The following is a 26,529-nucleotide window of genomic DNA, read 5'->3' on the forward strand; positions in this document are numbered from 1 at the left end:
TTGAGGTAGCTTCCCTCTATGCCTACTTTCTGGAGGGTTTTTTTTATCATAAATGGGTGTTGAATTTTGTCAAAAGCTTTTTCTGCATCTGTTGAGATGATTGTATATTTTTTCTCCTTCAATTTGTTAATATGGTGTATCACATTGATTGATTTGCATATATTGAAGAATCCTTGTATTCCTGGGATATACCCCACTTGATCATCAGCTATGATCCTGTTAATGTGCTGTTGGATTCTGTTTGCTAGTATTTTGTTGAGGATTTTTGCATCTATGTTCATCAGTGATACTGGCCTGTAGTTTTCTTTTTTTGTGACATCTTTGTCTGGTTTTGGTATCAGGGTGATGGTGGCCTCGTAGAATGAGTTTGGGAGTGTTCCTCCTTCTGCTGTATTTTCGAAGAGTTTGGGAAGGATAGGTGTTAGCTCTTCTCTAAATGTTTCATAGAATTCACCTGTGAAGCCATCTGGTCCTGGACTTTTGTTTGCTGGAAGATTTTAAATCACAGTTTGAATTTCAGTGCTTGTGATTGGTGTGTTTATATTTTTTATTTCTTCCTGGTTCAGTCATGGAAGGTTGTACTTTTCTAAGAATTTGTCCATTTCTTCCAGGTTGTTCATTTTATTGGCATATAGTTGCTTGTAGTAATCTCTCATGATCCTTTGTATTTCTGCAGTGTCAGTTGTTACTTCTTTTTAATTTCTAATTCTGTTGATATGAGTCTTCTCCCTTTTTTTCTTGATGAGTCTGGCTAATGGTTTATGAATTTTGTTTATCTTCTCAAAGAACCAGCTTTTAGTTTTTTTGATCTTTGCTATTGTTTCCTTCCTTTCTTTTTCATTTATTTCTGATCTGATCTTTATGATTTCTTTCCTAATTGCTTTAGGTGTAGGGTTATGTTGTTTATTTGAGATTTTTCTTGTTTCTTGAGGTAAGATTGTATTGCTATAAACTTCCCTCTTAGAACTGCTTTTGCCACATCCCATAGGTTTTGGGTCATCGTGTTTTCATTGTCATTTGTTTCTAGGTATTTTTTGATTTCCTCTTTGACTTCTTCAGTGATCTCTTGGTTATTTTGTAGCATATTGTTTAGCCTCTGTGTGTTTGTATTTTTTACAGTTTTTTTTTCCTGTAATTGATATCTAGTCTCATAGTGTTGTGGTCGGAAAAGATACTTGATATGATTTCAGTGTTCTTAAATTTCCCAAGGCTTGATTTGTGACCCAAGATATGGTCTATCCTGGAGAATGTTCTATGAGCACTTGAGAAGAAAGTGTATTCTGTTGTTTTTGGATGGAAGGTCCTATAAATATCAATTAAGTCCATCTTGTCTAATATGTCATTTAAAGCTTGTGTTTCCTTATTTATTTTCATTTTGGATGATCTGTCCACTGGTGAAAGTGGGGTGTTAAAGTCCCCTACTATGGTTGTGTTGCTGTCGATTTCCCCTTTTATGGCTGTTAGCCTTTGCCTTATGTATTGAGGTTCTCCTATGTTGGGGGCATAAATATTTACAATTGTTATATCTTTTTCTTGGATTGATCCCTTGATCATTATGTAGTGTCCTTCTTTGTGTCTTGTAATAGTCTTTATTTTAAAGTCTATTTTGTCTGATATGAGAATTGCTTCTCCAGCTTTCTTTTGATTTCCATTTGCATGGAATATCTTTTTCCATCCCCTCACTTTCAGTCTGTATGTGTCCCTAGGTCCGAAGTGGGTCTCTTGTAGACAGCATGTATACGTGTCTTGTTTTTGTATCCGTTCAGCCAGTCTATGTCTTTTGCTTGGAGCATTTAATCCATTTACATTTAAGGTGGTTATCGATATGTATGTTCCTATTACCATTTTCTTAATTGTTTTGGGTTTGTTTTTGTAGATCTTTTCCTTCTCTTGTGTTTCCTGCCTAAAGAAGTTCCTTTAGCATTTGTTGTAAAGCTGGTGTGGTGGTGCTGAATTCTCTTAAATTTTGCTTGTCTGTAAAGGTTTTAATTTCTTCGTCGTATCTGAATGAGATCCTTGCTGGATAGAGTAATCTTGGTTGTAGGTTTTTCCCTTTCATCACTTTAAATATGTCCTGCCACTCCCTTCTCGCTTGCAGAGTTTCTGCTGAAAGATCAGCTGTTAGCCTTATGGGGATTCCCTTGTATGTTTTTGTTGCTTTTCCCTTGCTGCTTTTAATATTTTTTCTTTGTATTTAATTTTTGATAGTTTGATTAATACGTGTCATGGCATGTTTCTCTTTGGATTTATCCTGTATGGGACTCTCTGCGCTTCCTGGACTTGACTATTTCCTTTCCCATGCTAAGGAAGTTTTTGACTATAATCTCTTCAAATATTTTCTCAGACCCTTTCTTTTTCTCTTCTTCTTCTGTGACCCCTATAATTCGAATGTTGGTGCCTTTAATGTTGTCCCAGAGGTCTCTGAGACTCTCCTCAATTATTTTCATTCTTTTTTCTTTATTCTGCTCCTTGGCAGTTATTTCCACCATTTTATCTTCCAGGTCACTCATCCGTTCTTCTGCCTCAGTTTTTCTGCTATTGATTACTTCTAGAGTATTTTTAATTTCAGTTATTGTATTGTTCATCACTGTTTGCTTGCTCTTTAGTTCTTCTAGATCCTTGTTAAATGTTTCTTGTATTTTCTCCATTCTGTTTCTGAGATTTTGGATCATCTTTACTATCATTACTCTGAATTCTTTTTTAGGTAGGTTGCCTATTTCGTCTACATTTATTTGGTCTTGTAGGTTTTTACCTTGCTTCTTTGTCTGTAACATATATTTTTGTCGTTTCATTTTTTTTTTTTTTTTGATGGGTGGGGCTGTATTCCTGTCTTACTGGTTGTTTGGCCTGAGGCATCCAGCACTGGAGTTTGCAGGCAGTTAGATAGAGCCAGGTCTTGGTACTGAGATTAGGACCTCCGGGAGATCTCACTCTGATTAATATTCCCTGTGGTCTGAGGTTCTCTGTTAGCCCAGCTGTTTGGACTCGCAGCTCCCACCACAGGAGCTCAGGCCCGACCTCTGGCCTGGGAACCAAGATCCTGCAAGCTGTGTGGCGTGGCAAAAAAGAAAAAAGAGAAAAAGGAGCAGTACAATATCAAAGAATAAAAACAAAATAAAATTAGAAAGATAAAAAATATATTAGGAAAAATAAAAATATAATTGAAACCACTGGAACAGGGTAAAATAAAACCACAATAGAAAAAAGAAAAAAAAAAGGGTGTGTGTGTGGGAGGGGGAACAAGACAGAAGGAGAGAACAATAACAAAGTATAAAGAATAAAATAAAATTAGAAAAATAGATTAGGAAAAATAAAAATATAAATGAATGAACAGCAATGAATCAACAGGGTAAAACAGAGCCCCAATCTAAAAGAGGAAAAAAGAAAAAAAAAAAAAAAAAGCCTTGGCTATGGAGGTGGAGTTCAGGCAGGGGTGGAACTTAGGCAGGGGCGGGGTTTAGGGTTGGGCAGGACCTAGGAGGGTGGGGGGGTGACATTTGAGCATGGGGCGGGGCCTCAGCTTAGGACCTGCGTGGAAGGAGAGAGGCAGCAAGTCGAAAGGAGGGCCTCTGGAGTGTGGAGTTCTGGAGTGTGGAGGTGGGGCCCTGGGTGAGGGTGTGTGGGTGGGGTTTAGACCCAGCGTGATGGAGGGGGTCTCGGAGGGGGTATCTGAGTGTAGAGGTGGGGCCCTGGGTGGGGGTGTAGGGGCAGGGCTTGGGCTCTGCGCGGCAGGAGGGGGTTCTGAGGGCAGAGGATTAGGCCTGGGGGCCCAACAAGCTCCCTGGTGCCTGAGTGGACAGGGAAGTCATTGGCCACGTTCCCTTCTGTTCCTCTGTGCCCCTCCCCCATCACCCCCAGGGTCTCCCCCGTCGCTGCTGGACCTCTAACCGAGGGTGGGTCCTCCTGGGTGTAGGAACTCTTCTCCTCCCCCAGCCACCCCCCTCAGTGGTGCCAGTCCCAGAGGTCCGACCTTTACTTTTGCTCCCCCTTCCCTCCTTCCCACTCCCTCAGGGCCTGTGTGGCTAGAGGGGGCCTCGGTGGGCAGAGGATCAGGCCCGGAATCTCAGCAGGCTTCCAGGGGCCCAAGTGGGCAGGGGAAACTTGGCCACACTCCCTTTTGATCCTCTGTCCTCCCAATGGTCCCCCAATTTCCCACTTTGGCATGGATCCCTTCCCCTCCCCCAGCCGCCCCTCAGGGGTGCCAGTCCCGTCCCACCTCCACTTCTCCCCTTACACTCCCCCCGCACCCCACGTCCTACCCGGTCGCTGGGGTTTCCTCCCGTCTCCTTAGGTATCTGTGGTCCCCCACCAGTGCCTGGTAGGTGCCCTAGTTGTGAGGAGACGTGAATTCTGTGTTCTCCTAGTCCGCCATCTTGACTCCACTCTCTGTAGAATTTTTGATGATGGCTATTCTAACTCGTATGAGGTGATACCTCATTGTATTAGTGATGTTAAGCATCCTTTCATGTGCTTTTGGGCCATCTGTTTGTCTTTGGAGAAATGTCTATTTAGATCTTCTGTCCATTTTTTGATTGGGTTGTTTGTCTTTTTGACATTGAGCTGTATGAGCTGTTTGTATATTTTGGAGATTAATCCCTTGTCAGTCACTTCATTGGCAAATATTTTCTCCCATTCTGTAGGTTGACTTTTCATTTTGTTTATGGTTTCCTTTGCTGTGCAAAAGCTTTTAAGTTTAGCTAGTTCCCATTTATTTTTGTTCTTATTTTCATTACTGTAGGAGGTGGACCCAAAAAGATATTGCTGCAACTTATGTCCTAGAATGTTCTGCCTATGTTTTCCTCTAAGAGTTTTATAGTATCTGGTCTTACATTTAGGTCTTTAATCCATTTTGAGTTTTGTGTGTGTGTGTGTATGCTGCTAAGAGTGTTCTAATTTCATTCTTTTACATGTGGCTGTCCAGTTTTCTCAGCAGCACTTACTGAAGAGAGACTGTCTTACCTCCATTGTATATTCTTGCCTTCTTTGTCATAGATTAATTGACCATAGGTGTGTGGGTTTATTTCTGTGCTTACTATCTTGTCGCATTGATGTACATTTCTGTTTTGGTGCTAGTACAATACTGTTTTGATTACTGTAACTTTGTAGCATAGTCTGAAGTCAGGGAGTCGTATTGCTTCAGCTCCGTTTTTCTCTGTCAGGATTGCTTTGGCTATTCAGGGTCTTTTCTGTTTCCATACCCATATTAAAAGTTTTTGTTCTAGTTCTGTGAAAGTTGTCATTGATAATTTGATAGGGATTGCATTGAATCTCTAGATTGCCTTGGGTAGTATGTTCATTTTGACAGTATTCTTTCAATCAAAGCATGTGGTATATCTTTCCATCTGTTTATGTCATGTTCAATTTCTTTCATCAGTGTCTTATAGTTTTCCGTGTACAGGTCTGTTGCCTCCTTAGGTATGTTTGTTCCTAGGTATTTTTTGCTTTTTGATGCAATGGTAAATGGCATTGTTTCCTTAATTTCTCTTTCTGATCTCTTATTGTTAGTGTATAGAAATGCAAGAGATTTCTGTGTATTAATTTTCTATCCTGCAACTTTACTGAATTCATTGCTGAGCTCTAGTAGTTTTATGGTAGCATCATTAAGATTTTCTATGTATAGTATCATGTCATCTGCAAACTGACAGTTTTACTTCTTACTTTCCAGTTTGGATTCTTTTATTTCTTTTTCTTCTCTGATTGCCATGGCTAGGACTTCCAAAACTATGTTGAATAAACGTGATGAGAGTGGACATCCTTATCTTGTTCCTGATCTTAGAGGAAATGCTTTCAGCTTTTCATTGTTGAGTATGATGTTAGCTGTGGGTTTGTCATATATGGCTGTTATTATGTTGAGGCAGGTTTCCTCTATGCCCACTTTCTGGAGAGTTTTTATCATAAATGGGTGTTGAATTTTGTCAAAAGCTTCGTCTGCATCTCTTGAGATGATCATAAGTTTTTTATTCTTCATTTTGTTAGTGTGGTGTGTCACACTGATTGATTTGCAGATATTGAAGAATCCTTGCATCCCTGAGATGAATCCCACTTGATCATGGTGTATGATCCTTTTAATGCATTTTTGGATTCGGTTTGCTAGTATTTTGTTGAGGATTTTTGCGACTATGTTCATCATTGATATTGGCCTGTAATTTTCTTTTTTTGTGGTTTCTTTGTCTGGTTTTGGTATCGTGGTAATAGTGGCCTCGTAGAATGAGCTTGGGAGTGTTCCTTCCTCTTCAATTTTTTGGAAGAGTTTTGGAAGGGTAGGTGTTAACTCTTCTCTAAGTGTTTGATAGAATTCGCCTGTGAAGCCATCTGGTACTGGACTTTCATTTGTTGGGAGTTTCTAATCACAGTTTCAATTTCAGTACTTGTGATTGGTCTGTTCATATATTCCACTTCTTCCTCGTTCAGTCTTGGAAGGTTGTACCTTTCTAAGAATTTGTCCTTTTCTTCTAGGTTGTCCATTTTATTGGAGTATAGGTACTTGTAGTAGTCTATTATGGTCCTTTGTATTGCTGTAGTGTCTGTTGTAACTTCTTTTTCATTTCTAATTTTATTGATTTGCGCCCTCTCCCTCTTTTTCTTGATGGGTCTGGCTAAAGGTTTATCAATCTTGTTTATCTTTTCAAAGAACCAGCTTTTAGTTTCATTGATGTTTTCTATTTTGTCTCGATTTCATTTATTTCTGCTCTGATCTTTATGATTTCTTTCCTTCTACTAACTTTGGGCTTTGTTTGTTCTTTTTTCTCTAGTGGCTTTAGGTGTAAGGTTAGGTTGTTTATTTGAGATTTTTCTTGTTTCCTAAGGTAAGATTGTATTGCTATAAACTTCCCTCTTAGAACAGCTTTTGCTGCATACCATAGGTTTTAGATCATCTTTTTTTCATTTTCATTTGTCTCTAGATATTGTTTGATTTCCTCTTTGATTTCTTCAGTGATCCATTTGTTGTTTAGTAACATATTGTTTAGCCTCCATGGGTTTGTGTTTTTTACAGTTTTATTCTTGTAGTTGATTTCTAATCTCATAGTGTTGTGGTCGGAAAAGATGCTTGATATGATTTCAGTTTTCTTAAATTTACTGAGGCGTGCTTTGTGGCCCAGCATGTGATCTATTCTGGAGAATGTTCCATGTGCACTTGAGAAGAATGTGTATTCTGCTGCTTTCGAATGGAATGCTCGATAATTAAGTCCATCTGGTCTAATGTGTCATTTAAGGCCCGTGTTTGCTTATTGATTTTCTGTCTGGATGATCTGTCCATTGATGTAAGTGGGCTGTTAAAGTCCCCCCAGTATTATTGTGTTACTGTCAATTTCTCCTTTTATGGCTGTTAATATTTGCCTTATATATTGAGGTGCTCCTATGTTGGATGCATATATATTTACAATTGTTCTATCTTCTTGGATTGATCCCTTGATCATTATGAAGTGTCCTTCTTTGTCTCTTGTAACAGTCTTTATTTTAAAGTATATATTGTCTTATATGAATATTGCTATCCCAGATTTCTTTTGATTTCCATTTGCATGGAATACCTTTTTCCATCCTTTCACTTTCACTTTGTATGTGTCGCTAGATCTGAAGTGGGTCTCTTGTAGACAGCATATATATACGGGTCTTGTTTTTGTATCCGTTCAGCCAGTCTGTGTTTTTTAGTTGGAGCATTTAATCTGTTTACATTTAAGATAATTACCGATATGTATGTTCTTATTGCCATTTTGTTAATTGTTTTGGATTTGTTTTGTAGGTCTCTTTTCTTCTCTTCATTTGTGATTGGATGACTATCTTTAGTGTTTGGATTGCTTTTTCTTTTTTGTGTGGGTATCTATTGTAGATTTTTGGTTTGCAGTTACCATGAGGTTTGATATAGCAGTCTTTATATATACAAGATTGTTTTAAGTTACTGGTCTCTTAATTTCAAATGCATTTCCAATATCCTGCGTTTGTACTGCCCTCACTATTGCTGCTTTTGAGATCATATTTGTGTGTGGATGATTTCCTACCTTTACGGTGTGTTTGCCTTTACTGGTGAGCTTTCCCATTTGTAATTTTCTTGTTTCTACTTGTAGCCTTTTCTTTTCCACCTAGAGAAGTTCCTTTAGCATTTGCTGTAAAGCTGGTTTGGTGGTGCTGAATTCTCTTAGCTTTTGTTTTTCTGTAAAGCTTTTGATTTCTCCATTGAATCTGAACGAGAGCCTTGCTGAGTATTCTTGGCTGTAGGTTTTTCTCTTTCATCACTTTAATTTATTTATTTATTCATTTATTTTTTTGGCTGTGTTGGGTCTTTGTTTCTGTGCGAGGGCCTTCTCTAGTTGTGGCAAGCGGGGGCCACTCCTCATCGCGGTGCGCGGGCCTCTCACCATCGCGGCCTCTCCTATTGTGGAGCACAGGCTCCAGACGCGCAGGCTCAGTAGTTGTGGCTCACGGGCCTAGTCGCTCCGTGGCATGTGGGATCTTCCCAGACCAGGGCTCGAACCCGCATCCCCTGCATTGGCAGGCAGACTCTCAACCACTGCGCCACCAGGGAAGCCCTCATCACTTTAAATACATCCTGCCACTCCCTTCTGGCCTGCAGAGTTTCTGCTGAAAAATCAGCTGATAACCTTATGGGGATTCCCTTGTATATTATTTGTTGCTTTTCCTTTGTTGATTTTAATATTTTCTCCTTGTCGTTTATTTTTGTCAGTTTGATAAATATGTGTGTCGGCATGTTCCTCCTTGGGTTTATCCTGTATGGGACTCTCTGTGCTTCCTGGACTTGAGTGTTTCCTTTCTCATGTTAGGGAAGTTTTTGGCTATAATCTCTTCAAATATTTTCTCATACCCTTTCTCTCTCTTTCCTCCTTCTGGGACCCCTATAATGTGAATGTTGATGCATTTAATTTTGTCCCAGAGGTCTCTTAGACCGTCCTCATTTCTTTTCTTTCTTTTTTCTTTATTCTGTTCCACGGTAGTGATTTCCACCAATCTGTCTTACAGCTCACTTATTCATTCTTCTGCCTCATTAATTCTGCTATTGATTCCTTCTAGTATATTTTTCATTTCAGTTATTGTATTGTTCATCTCTGTTTGTTCTTTAAATCTTCTTGCTCTTTGTTAAACATTTCTTGTATCTTCTTGGTCTGTGCCTCCATTCTTTTTTCGAGATCTTGGATCACCTTTATTATCATTATTCTGAATACTTTTTCAGACAGATTGTCTATCTCTGCTTCACTTCGTTGTTCTTCTGGCATTTTATCTTGTTCCTTCATGTGGAACATATTTCTCTGCCGTCTCATTTTGTCTAACTTTCTGTGTTTGTGGTCTCCGGTCTGCAGGTTTCAGGATTGTAATTCCTCTTGCTTCTAGTGTATGTCCCCTGGTGGGTGAGGTTGGTCCAGGGGCTTTTGTAGGCTTCCTGGTGTGAGGGACTGATGCATGCCCACTAGTGGGTAGAGCTAGGTCTTGTCCCTCTGGTGGGCAGGGCCATGCCAAGGGTGTGTTTAGAGGTGGCTGTGGGCTCAGGACGTGACTTTAGGCATCATGTCTGTTGATGGGTTGGGCTGTGTCCCCCCACCCTCGTTGGCTGTCTGGCCTGAGGCGTCCTAGCACTGGAGCCTGCAGGCTGTTGGGTGGGGCCAGGTCTCGGTGCAAAAATGGCGACCTCCAGGAGAGCTCACACCTATGAATATTCCCTGAGGCCTCTGCCACCAGTGTCCTTCCCCCCACAGTGAGCCACAGCCGATCCCTGCCTCCAGGACCCACAGGTAGATCTGGCCCAGGCTCCTGTGGAGTCACTGCTTTGCCCTGGATCCCAGTGCACGTGAAACCTTGTGTGCGCCCTCCAAGAGTGGAGTCTCTGTTTCCCCCAGTCCTGTGGAGCTCCTGCACTCAAGCCCTGTTGGCCTTCAAAGCCAAATGCTCTAGGGGCTCCTCCCAGGCTGGGGAGCCTGACATGGGGCTCAGAACTCTCACTCCTGTGGGAGAACCTCTGCAATATAATTATTTTCCAGTTTGTGAGTTGCCCACCCGGTGGGTATGGGATTTGATTATATCGTGAAAGTGCCCCTCCTGCCATCTTGTGGCTTCTTCTTTGTCTTTAGGTGTAGAATATCTTTTGGGGTAGGTTGCAGTCTTTGTTATCACTGGTTGTGAGCAGTTAGTTGTGATTTTGGTGTTTTCATGAAAGGAGGTGAGCTCAAGTCCTTCCACTCCACTGTCTTGTCTCTACCTCCAATCTGAAACTAATATAATGTTACATGTCAATTATATCTCAAAAAAAAGCATATTCAGTAACCCACTTTACTTCCTAATTTATTTGGCTGTCTCACCTACTAGACAGTAAGTTCCTGGCTGACAGGAATGGGTTTTTCTCCTTTGGCATCTGAACACCCTGTGTCTGGCACAGCGCCTGGCACAAAATACATGCTCAGCTGAGGTCTGCTGAACACATGCATGATTGATACATGAATTAATGAACTAATTAAATAGTGGCTAATGTTTATAGAATTGTTTTTGGTTAAACAATAGTTTTTCAGGTAACACTGCAAAGGCTAACTAATTTCCCCTTAAAATGGTTCATTAAATCTTCAAATGTTCTGTAACCAAAAGCTTGAACTTATGATGTAAGCATAATTTCTTGCATGTAAACTTATCAGCACTCATTTAATCATACAATTGAGTCTCACCTGGAGTGATGGTTAATTTTTATGTGTTAACTTTACTGGAGCAAGGGGTGTCCAGACATTTGGTCAAACATAATTCTGGGTGTGTGTGTCTGTGAGGGGGGTTGTGAATGAGATTCATGTTTGAATCAGTAGACTGAGTAAAGGGGGTGGCCCTCCCTAATGTGGGTGGGCCTCATCCAACCGACTGAAGGTCTGAATGGAACAAAAAAGGCTGACTTTCCTGTCAGTGAGAGGGAACTCTTCCTGCTCGACTGCCCCTGAGCTGGGACATCAGTTTTTTCTTGCCTTTGGACTAAAACTGAAACATCAGCTCTTCTTGGGTGTCAGACCTGCTGGTTTTCAGACTAAAATCATACCATCGGTGCTTCTGGTTCTCAGGCCTTCAGATTCAGTCTGGGGCTACATCAGTTCCCCTGCATCTCCAGCTTGCTGACTACAGATCTTGTAGTCTCAGCCTCCATGATCACCTGAACCAGTTCTTTACAATAAACTCGTAACACACACACACACAGACACACACACACACACACACACACACACACACGCACACCCTACTGGTTCTGTTTCTCTAGAGAACCCTGACTCGTACACCTGGCAAAAGGAAATCTAATTTTGTCAGGTTCAGCCATGAAGTATCACAAAGCTTCACATAAAAATAACATTTCTAAAGCTAACGTACTGGAGCTGTAACTTGTAGAGGAAATCATACATGATAAAGATAAAATATCTGTGAACATGTCTCTTATTAGCTAGCCAAGTGTTAGACATTGAATTTTATTTTCCTCCTTAAAAGAAAGATTCTTTCATGGTAAATTCACCATATAACAAATGAAACCTCTTGCTGAAATTAAGGGAGAAACAGGTAAGCAAAGGAAGAAGCAGAGGTAGTAAGAAGTCAGTATGATTCTCACTTTCAAAGTCATTCCCCTCCCCGCCTCCCCCAGAAGTTAGTACCTCTCGTGTCGGGGCTGCACGGGCTACCAGGGTGACCACTGCACTATATTGACCAGGCCATCCATTCCAAAAACTGTTTCGCCTGATTTTTTTAACTCTGAAATGGCCATTAAAATTTTTTAATTGCATTAAATACTCATTTGAGTATAAAACAGTGTGCGTCGGGGGTGAGGTTGGTAGAAGCTTCAGAGGAGACTGTTTGGGTTTTCCTGCCGAGCTGCCCGTGGACAGGGTGATTCTCATCCAGAATCCAGGTCAGCATGCTGAACGCAATCAGGAGACCAAGAAGCGTCTCAAAGACGTTTTTAAACCTCCAAGCCAAGAATGCATTGTTTTCCCCCCGTGCACCCAGTATTTATTAAGAACTGACTGTGTGTTGGACATTGTAGAGGGTGATTTTAATTCTTTGCCTTCAAATAAACCTGGAATTTATTCCTGTAAGTCAATCAGATGATTTTATCCTAACTCGGTCTATACTGCATTTCTAATCTCAGTATCCAGGACTAGTGGACTTTAAAAACTTTGTGCATAGTCAATATTATTTCATCACATGAACTGAGTTGCTGTTTTTCTTTTAATTTTCAAAATATATATAATATTTTCAGCTTTTATTTCTTTGTAAATACCTAACCTTCAAAGGTTAAAAATCATCACACTTTTGAAATTTTAATCTTACCCTTTGATCTTTGGGGGAAAATATGTTCAAAGTCTATTGCTCACAGAGTTTTCTTTTAATGCTTTGTTTCCTAGAGTCCACTGATAATTTCATGAGATTTGTTCATTTTAGTCACTTTTTGGTACTAAACTATGAACATATTTCACTTCTAAAAACTATTAAATAAAACTTGTATTACATGGCTATTAGGATGATTGTTTCTAAAAGTTCACATAATGCTAAAAAGTAACAAATCAAGGTGCCAAATCCAGATAATTTCAATGAACTGTATTAAAAGGAAATAAAGACAAAAGTCATAGGGCTTCTCTAAGGTTGTATAAAACAAAAACTCGTCTTAGTAAGCAAATGTTCTTAAGTACATTTAAAACAGAAAATGTTAAGTGATCCAATTTGGATCTCTGTTACTTAATTTGCTTTGGAGGCAAGGCGATTTGGTTTTTTGTTGGTTTTGTTTGTTTCTTTTTTCGTACAGTCTTTATGACCGCTTGCTCAGCAACCAGGGTCTACCTGACAAATCAATAGGCCTGTGAGTTGATCTCAGTCATTTAGAGTGCCAAGAGGGAGGGGGGGGGGGTTGGGTCCCGCTCCCCTCTCATCTCCCTATGCCTGGCTTGGTGGAATGCTTGTAAGAGATGCCCAATGCAGGCTTCTGCACCAATTAAAAGCCTTGTTACCTTCTGCTATAACAGCTTATACCACCTAGCAAACACATTATGGTGCATACCAATGATAAACGGGTGAGAGAGAGAGAGGGAAGGGGAAAAAAGAAGAGATAGGAAATGGCCAGAACCGTAGCCCTTGTTTCTAACTCTGTCTGGGTTCTCTGCCTGGGCTGGGCCACATGTTCGGCTTCCCAGCGAAGGTAAGACCCCTGGAAAGGCTGTCATTGGTGTATTAGAGAGTTGGGCACACAGGCACAGAGCCTGGGTAGCTGCAAAGCAGGATAAGCAACAACATAGGCCTCTAACAGAGTCAGTGGCCTCGTGTAGACAGTAAGGCGGCAGGAACAAGCCTCCCCCAGTGCAGCAGGAACTCTGAAGGAGCTGAAGGTCAACTGTTCCCTGTCTAAACCTGGAAGGGGGGATCCATGAGCCCAGGCCAGTTTCTTCCTCCTTCCTGCAGGCTGCTTGGTTGGTGTCTGACGCGGAGAGAGGACTCCACAGGCAAGTATTTATTATTCAGTCTCATTTATACAGCATTCTCCGTCCAGTTCAAAGAAAACTGCTGCTCACATCCAGAAATATCTAATTCCAATAGGGTGTGTATAGCATTTGCTTCCCATCAAAGCAAAATCCTCAATACATGAAATCTGAGACCTTGGCAATTTAACGGATTCCTTATAATTTTTAAATAGCATATATTATTTTAGTGCTTTACCCAGTTGGAAGGTTGCTGAGGGATAAATTGGCAGCGTCTCTATTTTCTTTTGAAAAAACAAATTCGTAAAAATGAAGTGTTCTACATTTATTTTATGTTGTTATTTTGGCAGCTTTCTTTTTATGACCAAATTCTGAGTCTGTTATATTATCTAAATTCTAAAAAGATTTGATTGATTACAGAAAAGTTTATTTAAAAATTGGCTTTGCCATTTTTTTCTCTGGCTAACTCCTGGGTTGTTTTATACAGTACTTACTATTTAAAGGACCTAATTTATTTTTCATGGCCCATCACCAATATCCAAGATAGCATCCAATTTCTTAATTCTGAACTCCACCTTGAGTGACTTCCAAACTAAATGAAACGAAAATACCTTGGGCAGTCTTGGTTTACACACGGTGGCAAAATTAACTTGAAGTTACATGGATCCCACACTGGGGATACTTCCGAGCTTCTGCTCTGTGTGTACCCGCCAGAAGCCTTCTCCTCCCTTCACTTTAGGTAAAACAAGATTTTTTGAGCACCTACTCTGAGCAAAACTGTGCTGAAAATACAAAGGCGGATCAGGCTCAGTGCCCAGTTTGATGGACACGGTTGGAATGGGGTCTTGAACTGTGCTGTCACTGCACACTCTGTCTCTGGGGGCAGAAAGTTCTTGCTCTGGCTGTTTGTTAGGAGACAGAGTTTTATTCTTGTCCAATACATCTATTAAACATTTATCTTCATATCAACATGTCTCCTAATCTTTTAAAGTCAAGACCAATGGGAGTATACAGTTTAAATTACATTGAAGGAGTTTTAACCTGGAAAGTGCTGTATATTTCCAATGGGTTATTTTATGGTCTCTGTTTCCACACTTGACTAAAGATAGTGTTATGTATATAATTTTTGAGTTCACTTTAAAAAAGATTTTTTATTGAAGTATAGTTGATTTACAATGTTGTATTAGTTTCTGTTGTACAGCATAGTGATTCAGATATGTGTGTGCATGTTTATATTCTTTTTCACATTCTTTTCCATTATGGTTTACTGCAAGATATTAAATATAGTTCCCTGTGCTATACAGTGGGACCTTGTTGTTTATCTATTTTACATGTAGTAGTGTGTACCTGCTAATCCCAAACCCCTAATTTATCCCTCCCCACTCCCTTTCCCCTTCGATAATTATAAGTTTGTTTTCTATGTCTGTGAGTCTATTTCTGTTTTGTAAATAAGTTCATTTGTGTCATATTTTAGATTCCACATATAAGTGATGTCATATGATGTTTGTCTTTCTCTGTCTGACTTACTTCACTTAGTATGATCATCTCTAGGTTCATCCACGTTGCTGCAAATGGCATTATTTCATTCCTTTTTATGGCTGAGTAATATTCCATTGTATATATATCACCACATCTTCTTTATCCATTCCTCTGTTGATGGACATTAGGTTGCTTCCATGTCTTGGCTTGTGTAAATAGTGCTGCTGTGAACATTGGGGTGCATGTATCTTTTCAGATATACATTTTCTCCTGATATATGCCCAGAAGTGGGATTGCCGGATCGTATGGTAGCTCTATTTTGAGTTTTTTTAAAGAACCTCCATACTGTTTTCCATAGTGGCTGCACCAATTTACATTCCCGCCGACAGTGCATGAGGGTCCCCTTTTCTTTAAGTTTACTGTGAATGGGCATCCAGTACATTCACTTTCTGTGTATGTACATTTCTGTAAGCTTTGAGACATGCGCAGAGTCGTAGGTGCACCACAGTCAGGACGCAGGACCAACCACTCCCTCCCACAGAACGCCCCCTCTGCTGCCCGTGGTACTCAGCCCCTCCGCCCCCACTGACCCCTGGCAACCACCTTCTGTTCTCTGCCTCTCTTGTTTTATCTGCAAAAAGTTTGTGTTTATCAGTGGGTTTCAAAACAGGGATGAGTTCACTTAAACAAGCCGTGCTTTGTGTCCTTAGTGTGCCCGGCTGTGCCTTGTCAGGATCTTCTTCTGATGCCTGCGGTTGAAAAGGGTGGAGCCGTGAAATGCTTCTGAGGGCCTTCTGGGTCACAGACTCCTCCTCTTGGCTTATGTGAGGAAATGTCAGCGGTAGGGAGACTGAGGGCACCGGGCAGCTGTCCTCGTCCGTTCGGAGCTCTGAGAATGGCTCTCCGAGCAGGGCCATCTCCCTTACACATGAGTGTTGTCTAACACCCACCCATGTGCTTGGCAGTGTTTCTCAGAGGAAACGCTGAGTAAAGGTTTTCATCAGGGAATGGATAAATCGGTGGATTTTGTAGGGAGCCACTGTTTGACTTACCATCTAGACATCATTGTTACTGATATTTTTCAATAATTCCATTTTTGCAAAGCCTTATTTCCATTTGGGTCCAATTATCTGGGGAGAAGTCTCCTCACTCCCCACCCTCTTGTAATTACAATACATGTTCTTTTTAGATGATGTCAAAATGTTCTCCTCCACTAACTCCCAAAGCTTGCTGGCTTGGCCAACTTGATGCAGCTCAGCGTCACTGGGATAGAAGAACACGTGGAGCTTTTAGAATTGAGGTGACATGGAACAGGGAGCAGAGTTAGGCAGCCTAGAGATGCTGAACCTTGGAGGACCATTTTAACATGAGTGTTTCAATGCTAATACTTAGCTCCAGCCGGGAGGGGTTACAAGAATTATAGGCAAATGTCCAAGTTATCATATTTCCTAAATGTTGGCAGGGTTCTCCCAAAACAATCCAAGGCAAAAAATCTGACCTTGGGTGACTAGCAAATTTTGTCAACAAATTCGCTCTTTTCCACCCTCCCCACATTCACATGAACCCAAAAGGCAACAGCTGACATGCCAGGGGTCAACTGCTGTGCACCTGTGCTCGCTTGTCTCCTGGGTGGATTCACTGACTTTTAATCTAGTGCCTTGAGTAGTCAATTAGGTTAAATTCCAGTGATTTTTTTTGCATAATATTGATATAAAAATGTCTAGACTCTAGACCAATGCCAAAAAGTGGATAATGTGATTCTTTAGTACAATAGGAAAATATCTTTTGCCGGTAGACTATTTACTCACAACCAAATAAGGAAGAATAGAAGAAATTAACTTGATAAATTATAATTAAGTAAATTTTCTTTAAAAATATTGCTTCAATTCATTGTGTATTCCATGAGAAATTTTTTGTTAGCCCACATGATCCAGAAAATTCCCAGCTTCCTCCTTTTCATGTATAGATACATAGGGCCTTTGTAGTATTAATATCAGGCCCAAATTTGGAAGAGGGAGAGAACGCACGGCTGACAGTAGTTCATAAACTAGAGAAACTAGTTTGTAGCCCAGTTCATTGTTTTTCCTGTGGACGTTCATGGTTAAGGTGGCTGCGTCAGGGCTGTGAGTCAAATAGAATATTGGCACTTTTTATCTCAAATGAAGAAAATGAACATAATAACACTTCAGAATTATAAAAATTTACATTTTAAATCTGTTGTGTCCCTCAAATTGATACTCATTTTTACAATTCACAGTGTACAATTCACTACATTTTTATAGTTTTGCATATTGTCAAATATTACATAGCTGAATGCTAAAATATCATTAGGCCAACCACTTATTTCAGGTACTTGTGAAAGGAACTGAGTTAAGCACTTGTACTCTTACAAGTTTGTGCCAAGTATGTACCAGGCCAGCCTTATTATTTTTTCCACCCTCTGTAAGTGAATATCTTGTACCAAGCCTCGCCTTGCCTTCTGATTGGAATCTTGGTCTCTCCTGACACCAACACCGTGTTGGTTCCAAAACTGTATAATGTATGTTCCAATCCTTATTTTCCCATTTGACTATATCTCCCCAATTGGAAGATGATGGAAAAATATTGGGAACAGTAATGAAAAGACTTGGAGGTTTTCACTCTGCAGACTGAACAGTTGCTTGCTGGGAATTGTTCCCTTGGATTCCCTTCCTGGGATGGAATGTAACATATTCCAGCTGACGCTATTCAGGGCAAGAAAATAGATCATGATTAACTTGATAAATGACTCCGAACCTAGCACTGCAGCTTGGGAATTTTCCCTTCGAGCACATTGCTTAGGACAAGTTTATGTCCCGAGTAAAAAGAAATTTGTTCTGTTTGACCGCAAGTATAGTGTTCTGAAGTTCACAAGTTTTTCTCCTTCTCCTCCTCCTGCTTCCTTTCCTCTTCTCTTTTTAACCTGTCTCCCTCCCCACAACCTCTTTTTTTTTTTTTTTTTTTTTACTTCAGATTGGCCATTTCATCCATAAATGTTCTTTAAACTAACCGGAAGTGGGCCTGGCTCTAAGCTACTGCCAATTCTCCCCTGTCGTTGGTTTTCCCGTGTGTGTAAAGGAAGGCGTGAGGAAAAGGACACCCCTGTCACACCTGGGAAGACGGAACACTCATCCCATACACAGAGGACAGTGTCAGGACATTGCGTGTACTGCCTGTGTACAGACACCACTGATACCACACACACAACACATACACTACACACACGGCACAAAACACACACAGACATCACACACACTACACAGACACACAAAACACACACCACACGCACTACACATACAACACAAACCAGACACACACCATACACAAACACAACCTACCACACACAGAGACCACAACACATACACCACAGATACACAAACCACAGACACACCACACACACCCCACACACATACACCATGCATATACCACACACACACCAAACATGACACACACCACACTAACCACACTCACACCCACCACACCAGACACCACACACCAAACATGACACGCACCACACAAACCACAGATACACATACACACACACATGCACACCACACAGACCACACATACTTATACACACAGAACACACACATACACTATGCACTCCACACACCAAACACACCCCTAAACACAGCACAGATGATAGAAACACCACATACACATATACCATACACACACATACACCAAACACATGACACACACCACACTAACCACAGACACACATCCCACACACACACCCCACAGCACGGACACCACACAAATTACAGACACATATACCACACACACTACATGCACACCATACAGATGACACACAGATCACACACATACACGCACCCCACACGGACCACACACAGATTACATGCAACACACACATATACCACACACACACACAGACCACACACTGGACATACCCCCCACACACACACCACACACATACATATACCACGCACACCTATCACATACACCCCTCACATACCACACAAACCACAGACACACACCATATACACCACACACACACCACACATACCCATACCACACAGAAACACCGCATCATGCATACCACACACACATCTACACATAACAACATACAGCACACACACACTGTGTGCTCGATGCACAGTGAGGCCAAACAATACTGAAACATCGGAGTTTGGAGCAGAGAAATGTTTATTGCAGGGCCAGGCAAAGAGATGGGTGGCTTATGCCTTAAAAAGCTGGAACTCCCCAAAGGCTTTTAGCAAAGCCCTTTAAAGGGAAGATGAGGGAGGGGCGTGGTTAGCTGTTGCAAACTTCTTTGTGTTGTTGGATGTAGCTGTCTACGTAGGCCAGGTCACAGTCAGGTCCTGATGTTCCTGTTATTCTCTGTTCAGGTCAGGTCAAGGTTAGGTTATCCTGTAGGCTGTCCTGTGTATTTCAGGTTATAGGCAGCATTCTTTTACGAAAGATGCAGAGCCAGCATGACTAAGCACAGGCGACAGAACACAAAGGTTAAATAAGGTTAAAGTAAAAGGAGCAGATCTAATATGGAGTCAGATTTGTTCCTCCATATTACAGTTCTTCCCTTTTCTTTGATACTCCTCAGTCTTGAGGAGGTGTCAGACAACAAGAGGGGAACAGTGTTTTAGATAGAGAGGTTAATCATAAACTCAGCAGAGGAACTCCGTTTCACAGTGATTTGGTTTCAAACTCCAATCCTGTTTCATCCTTCCCCAATTCTTTCAGGGAATGGGGTGATTACCACTCTGGCTACTTCCTGCTGAAATGGGACGTAGTCCTACCTTGATTTGGGGAATGGACACAGAGCTGGAAATATTCTCAAGTTCCAAGTCCTGGATCTGAGTCTTGTATAATAAAAATCTCATTCCCTGAGGAATTCAGGAGAATAAGCCTGAAAACCAGTCTGGACCTGGCACTTTGGGGGAGACTTGTAGCCAGGTAGCCAGTTGTGTGCTTTTATCAAAGTAGGTTTTAACTTCTGATGTGGTATTAACATATATATAACAGGAGCAATTGACCACTGCACGTATCCTTTTTCTGCTGACATCTAAAACAATTTTATTGTCTAACAGTTTAATAGTTACAAGAGGAGATCTTGAGGTCATATGGTTGCAGCTGCCGTCTGCCAGCAGACACTGCTTTGAGAATGGCTGGTGGCATCCCAAGTAGGACAGAGCTCAGAAAATTCAAGTTTTCAGCAATACAGGAATGTGCCTGAAATCACATGCACAATGGCCACCTAGTTTTACCTTGAACGTCTGAACCACATCTCCAGTTTTGACTTTCAAATGTATTGCACTCCTCCGTGGCCAAGGCAGATGTACAATGCATGTCCGAAAAGCCACAAAACAGGCTGCTCTGGTCAGTATAAGTTTAAGAAATCATGTATCAGCTAGAATGACTTCCCCAGACCTCAAAATATGTACAGATTTCCCATCGTCTCCCTTGTTAATTGCAAATTCTTCAACAGACCAAAACATGTCCCTTGATGCCAGGGTGATTTAGCTTCTTGCCCCAGGTCTAGATCATGTCCCTTGGTGCTAGGCCTCCTTTATATTTGCCTAGATATTCATGATGGGGGAAAACTGATCAAATATTGTGAACAGGCTCAGAGGTATGTTAATGGGTATACACTTTATAGGCCATATATTTTATTACTTATACCCAATTGCCACACAAGCATTGTACATGTGCTTTTAGCAGTAGACTTAAAGCAGGCAGTGTTCTCCACAAACACGTAAATTATAAGTCTGGTCAATTGACTACATAGGCTTTCCCAAACTGCCTGTGGTGGAACTCCTCAGGAGTCTTAGACTGAATTCCCAAAGGCCTCTCAAGGCCAGGAAATCCATGCCAAAGGCCTGCCATCAGATTCTGCCTCGGTGGCATTCTTGGTCCCCAAAATATCAAGATTCCTGTACATGCCAGGAGACAAGACAGTCTTTCCCATTCACCTGATAAGGCTGCTCAGAACCCAAGGATCTCCAGTTTCTGGAGGGACCAGCCAGAGAGAAAAGAAAAATATTTCAGTTTTACTCAGCAAGGTATAATTTACCAAATTGCTGTTAAGTCATGAGTAACTGGAGGGGAAGTGCTTCCCTATATCTGGAAAACACAAATCAAAATCAGTAATTTTCCAGAGAAAACCCATAAACATTATAACCGTATTCAGCAGTTCACTTAGTAACCAATCCTTCTGTTAACTTTTTATGAAGCCATCAGGATTTCCATTAGGGTTTTTAATTTCTTACCCAGTTCAGCAGTATAACCTGAGGGACTTCGCTGGTGATCCAGTGGTTAAGACTCTGCACTTCCACTGCAGGGGACACGGGTTCAATCCCTGGTCGGGGAATTAATATCGTGACTTAATTTTGCCATGTCGTGCGGCAAAAAAAAAAAAGTATAATCTAAAATTTATTAGTCCTTCCTATGAATCTTCTTGAAGATGAAGCACTTTTGCAAAGCATCAGCTTAACTGTCTATTAAAGACTTAAAAAGGCAAGGTTAAAGATCTGATTACAGTGTGTTAACAAAAAAGCTTAGTCAAGTTGCTGCGATATACAACATTTTAAGATAACCAGAATTATGACTGATAGCATTATACCAGGACATATCTACATTTCAGAAACTTTACATAATTTCTAGAATATCTATATTAATAACATTTATCTGTACTGTATAATCTGAGGAGGCTTATCACCCACTTGACAATGCTTCCCGTGTAATTCAACATACCAAATAATACGAGTTAAATACTTCTCTCTAAGATGCGTCAAGGGCCCTCTAAAGCATCCCAAAGTTAGCTGGAGGTCAAAAGAATTTTAATTAAAATTTGATACTTGGGAAGTTCGTCAAAAAGTTTCAAAACACTTGGTCAAATAAGATCACAAGTCACTGTAAGACAATACTAGTTTCTTAACCAAAGTGAGAAGAGATCTCAGAAGCAAATATAGATCACTTAAAGGCAAGGAAGTTCACATTATCTGTTATCAAAAGCAGCATTCTAAGTAAACTTGTTCCCTTAGTAGAGAGGGACCAAATCTAGTTTTGCACCAGCCTATTTTTAATAACAAAATCCATTTACTTAAGTTTAACTTAATCTCAGCCCAACCATGTGTAAAACTCCAAACATATATCCTACTTTCCTGCTGTATACGGAAATGTTTCCTTTATTATTTTAGTAGCTTTAATTACATATTTAAATTTGAATCCAAAGCTCTAAACAAAAACCCTTAATTTCTAGCGAAAACCAAGAAGCAATCAATTATGAACTGTCCTTTAGCATTCTGTAGGTTGGCAAACAAACAACAATAATAATTTTTTAAAACATCTGCTTTTTACAGAAAATATCTCAGTGTGGCACCAAACGTAGTCCCAGACACCTTTAGCTTCTATGTTCAGTACTTAATGTTTCAGTAACCTGCCTGGGAATGACCTAGCTATTCAGTAACCCCCCATCATCCCACCCAAACTAGCACAACTCTAAAATTTAAGTTACCAAATATCTGGAGGGACCACCCTTAAGCAGACATTCCCAAATCACAGCCATTTCTAAAGAGGTCACCCAAAAGCTCTCATCCTATTTGCATCTAATTTACTTATAAGAATTTCATCATACCAAGCTAATTTTTTTTTCTGTTGACAAACTGTGCAACAGAAACAACATAAACCCATTCACCCTCAGTAACCCCAGGCACAATAAAAGACATGTCTGTATTGACCACACCAACAATTCCCTTCATACTTCCTTGCCAAGAGAATCCCAATACTGTTCAGTTATTAGGCCCATGATTTTCATTGGTCCCTCCTTAGCCCCAGTGGGTGAATGAGGATTAGGTTAAGGCAATCCTGGTGTAATTCCTTTTCTTCTTGGCAATATTTGATTTAGTACAGGTGCAACCTTGCTTAAGAACTGTGAAGGCAAATAAGGGAACTTTTGGGTTTCCTTTGCTCTTGAAAGGGACAAAAGGTTCATACTTTTCCTGAATCTGGTCATTGTTGGATGAGGACTGGTGCCGTGGAAGCTGTCTTAAGATCATGAGGGAACAAATCCGAGGACAAAACTGACATGTAAGAATGGCAGAGGAAAATATGGCAAGAACCTGGATCCTTGATGTCACTGATTCACTGACTGAATCTATGCTGGAACCATTAGGAATTAGTCGTAATTGTTTAAGATACTTTTAGTTGTGTTTTCTATTACAAGATAGAAATGCATTTAAAAGCATCCTAAGTAAGTAAGTAATGTTAAAGGCATCTCTCACAATTTATACTTATTTTTCGGAAACGCTTACTAGAAATTTCTATTGCTGGTTATAAGATTTATCCTAAATAGTTTGAATTTTCTAAAAGACATGTCTGTATTAGTCAAACCAACAAGCTTAAGCTAGCTTCAATACCAGATATCAATTCCGTAGTGAATATTTCCCAGATCATGAGGACCTGAAATTCATTTTGGCTTGTTTTCTAAATAGTAGTAAGTATTTAATTTGTAAGCATTTACTTTTAAGTCTATTAAATAGAGCTCATTTACAAGTTAACCTCAGCAATACTATCCAAAGACAAAGACACCTAATCATAATGAAACATACATACATCCAGATAGACAAGAGATCTCATAGCTGGCATACTTCTATGCAAGACAAATGTAAACATACACACAAAGAACAAAATCTAATACCTGCAGAACAAAAACAAAAGGGTGAAGTCCAACAATTTCCTCAACAAGGATCCTACTTTTTAACAACAAACAACATGCAAATGTAAAGATAAGGAATCATTACCACACGTGTCATGGCAATTCACCTGGCAAATGCAAACCAAAAATAACAGTTGGAATAGGTTGAATTTACTTAGTTACCTTCAAGCTTGCTCCTCAGAATATTTTTGTTCTCTTGGGGTCAGAATTCTGAAAAAAAGGTATTTTATCAAGCCAGCTTTCTCTTAACTGCATATGCAAAAAGAACCAGTTTTGGAATTTTAAGAGAGTTTCATCATCTTAATTAATTTAGTCCAGAGTCTAAAGAATGTAGTGGTGGTGAAGTGTTAAAAAAATACCTTCTTTCTCTCTCTTTCTAGGAGCATACTGAAGATCTCCCAGTTTTGCAAAATACATGCTAGGGGTACTATAAGATGGAACAGAGATCTGATTAGCCATACTTAATTATTCATGGCCGGTGTTATCTAATATTAATAAAGCAAACAAATGCAATGCAAAATGGTCTTTCACGATCACAGTTCCCTAGCACCAAAAAGGGAGATACCCATTCATTGCAAAAGGAAAATCCCAACCAATGCTCGACCACAGGTGAAACCCAACACAATAGGGAAGGATACCCTGGTGCCGTCATATGCGAGCCCTGTTACCGAAGACGTCTCAACTGACCAATGCATACTGATACACACACATACAAACAACAAACGTATGGTCTCACTAACAAAGGCACAAGCTGGAGTGGCTCACCCCAAAACAATACACACATACAAAAACACAAATAACAAATAAGCTACGGTCACACAAAATCAGTGGAGGTATAGTCTAAAATTCCATTTCTACTCCCAGATGGAGGTCTCCAAATAGACTGGCTTAGCTCTCAAAAGAGAACAGACCCAGAGTGTCTCACTTCCCACAAGGGAAGTAACCCAAATGGAGTGGAGAGAATTCCCAGCCTGTGCAAGATGGAGCGACTTACCCCCAAGTGACACCAAATGTGGACCATAGCTCTGGATGTTTCTCTGCTCCAAATGGCCTTGTGCACTGGGGCAGCTGACGCCTCTCAGGGAGAGTCCCTTGCAGTTCCCCGGAGCAAAATGAGCTCCAGCAGCTGCTGGGAACTTGGGAAGGGGCTGTCCCTGGCTGGGGTCCACCCGCCACAGGCACAGATTCCTGGCTGGCTCGCCATAATTGTTACCAAACGCAAGTCTGTGTGCCTAATACACAGGCCAAACAATACTGAAACATCAGAGTTTGGAGCAGAGAGATTTATTGTGGGGCCAGGCAAGGAGACAGGTGGCTCATGCCTTAAAAAGACCAAACTCCCGAAAAGCTATCAGCAAAGCCCTTTTAAAGGCAAGGTGAGGGAGGGGTGTGGTTAGTTGTTGCAAACTTCTTGGTGTCAGATCCTTTGTTCTTGTAGCTGTCCAGCAGGCCAGGTCACGTCCCTGTTATTCTCTGTTCAGGTCAGGTCAAGGTCAGGCTATCCTGTATATTTCAAGCCATAGGCAACATTCTTTTACAAAAGGTGCAGAGCCAGCATGACTAAGCAGAGGCAACAGGGCACAAAGGTTGGAGCTAAAGAAATAGATCCAATATGGAGTCAGATTTATTCTTCTCTATTACAAGACCACACACACACCACACCACACACACACCAACTTCAGATTCAAGTCCCCCATGCATGGCATCACAGGGTCCTGTGGGGGAAACAACTTAGTCCCTTCCTTCAGTGATCCGATGCTGGAGTTTTTCTGCAGGGTTCTTCCAGCATGGCTGTGCAGCGAAGGCTTGAGCGTCTCCAGGGGCAGAGAGCTCAGCCCTTTCTCAAGAGCTCTGTTAGGAAGTACTCCCCCCACACCCCCGGGTTTTTTAGCATAAATCTGTTCTCACAGCGACCACCCTTTACCACTGGTTTCCGCCCCCACCCTGGGAAAACCTTCCTCTCCACGACCTCCAGAGCATTCGGACAGCAAGCGTGCCCCCCCTTCTATCCATGTGAATCCTGTTCCTTTGTCCCAGTGTCGCATGGTTTGTGTCCCCTTCTGGTCTGGATGCATCTGCCCTGCATGTGTCACGTTTGGGGCTAATGTTGCCCCTGAGGTGTGGTGCCCACAGTCAGACACAGCACACTGGGTGTGGTGACTGTCCATCAATAATTTGGCACTTGGATGGCTTTTCTCGAGACAGATTGCCTTTCTCAACGTGAGCCCTTGAAGGCTGACATGGGTCACTTTTGGGGACACTGTAATGATGGGTCTGAGTAAGGCCAGAGGGTCTTGCTCCTTTGCCATGTGCAGTGGTTCCCAGACAGTGGCCCACAGGACACAGGTCACCAACGGTCAGGGGACTTACTGTGCAAAGGTTGCCAACTGTGACTCTGCTTCCATGCTGGAACCTGGGTGCCCTTGATGCCCTTGAAGTGTTCTTCATCTGTCTCTGGAGGGCCTGCTACACGTATACATTCTGTGACCAGTGCAATGTGTTTATAAGCGGGTGCATAATAAATTACTGGAAATAGCTGAGGTTTTAATCCTCCCTTAATACAGAAAGTTTGACTCCTGTCAGCCATGGTCTCTGTTTAAAATATTTAGGAGTTTGTTTCCACAGTGGTCTGCCAAAGCCTTCCATGATGGATGGCAGAAGCCAAGCCGAGTCAGGGCCACTTCACTCACTGTGGAGGTGCGGGGGCCGGGGGACGTGCTCCTGCTTCTCACACCACGTCAAGGAGCCAAGACTGTTCTGTGAGAAGAGTAGGAAGCCACTCGAGGACACGTAGAATTTCCGTCTCCAGTCTGAGGGTTAAGGACAGGGATGTCCAGCATCTTCTTTGTCAGGGGCTCCTCTGTTGAAGCCATTTGTCTGTTAGTATCCGGGTTTCCCTGGGGACGT

At 41.2% G+C, this 26,529-nt stretch overlaps 1 protein-coding gene and 1 long non-coding RNA gene across 21 annotated transcripts in view; one reads left to right on the forward strand and one right to left on the reverse strand.

The window, feature by feature from the left end:
• The window catches only part of LOC309664075 (uncharacterized protein), a 106,104-nt gene that overhangs the window by 56,760 nt on the left and 22,815 nt on the right, over positions 1–26,529 (forward strand). Inside the window, exon 6 of one of the 12 annotated variants that reach the window (XM_082469076.1) lies at positions 16,099–16,172. The exons of 8 other annotated variants lie outside the window; for them this stretch is intronic. In XM_082469076.1, the coding sequence (XP_082325202.1) occupies positions 16,099–16,157 (59 nt within the window). In that variant the 3' untranslated portion in view covers positions 16,158–16,172. Of the gene's footprint in view, positions 1–12,763; positions 12,829–13,413; positions 13,449–16,098; positions 16,173–24,002; positions 24,143–26,529 lie in introns of those variants that run through there. 3 more of the 12 variants (XM_082469077.1, XM_082469080.1, XM_082469073.1) reach the window with 3 other exon arrangements.
• LOC309664086 overlaps positions 18,379–26,529 on the reverse strand; it is an 85,607-nt gene continuing 77,456 nt past the window's right edge. Inside the window, exons 1-6 of one of the 9 annotated variants that reach the window (XR_014265573.1) lie at positions 24,617–25,957; positions 23,785–23,832; positions 21,660–21,727; positions 21,176–21,264; positions 18,429–20,915; positions 18,379–18,393 (exon numbers count right to left, since the gene is read on the reverse strand). This is a non-coding gene — a long non-coding RNA (uncharacterized lncRNA). Of the gene's footprint in view, positions 18,394–18,428; positions 20,916–21,175; positions 21,265–21,659; positions 21,728–23,784; positions 23,833–23,981; positions 23,997–24,616; positions 25,958–25,992; positions 26,520–26,529 lie in introns of those variants that run through there. The other 8 variants (XR_014265579.1, XR_014265572.1, XR_014265574.1 and 5 more) reach the window with 8 other exon arrangements.

Source organism: Balaenoptera physalus, assembly GCF_965194825.1.
Source record: "Balaenoptera physalus genome assembly, chromosome: 7".
NCBI classification, from domain to species: Eukaryota; Metazoa; Chordata; class Mammalia; order Artiodactyla; family Balaenopteridae; genus Balaenoptera; species Balaenoptera physalus.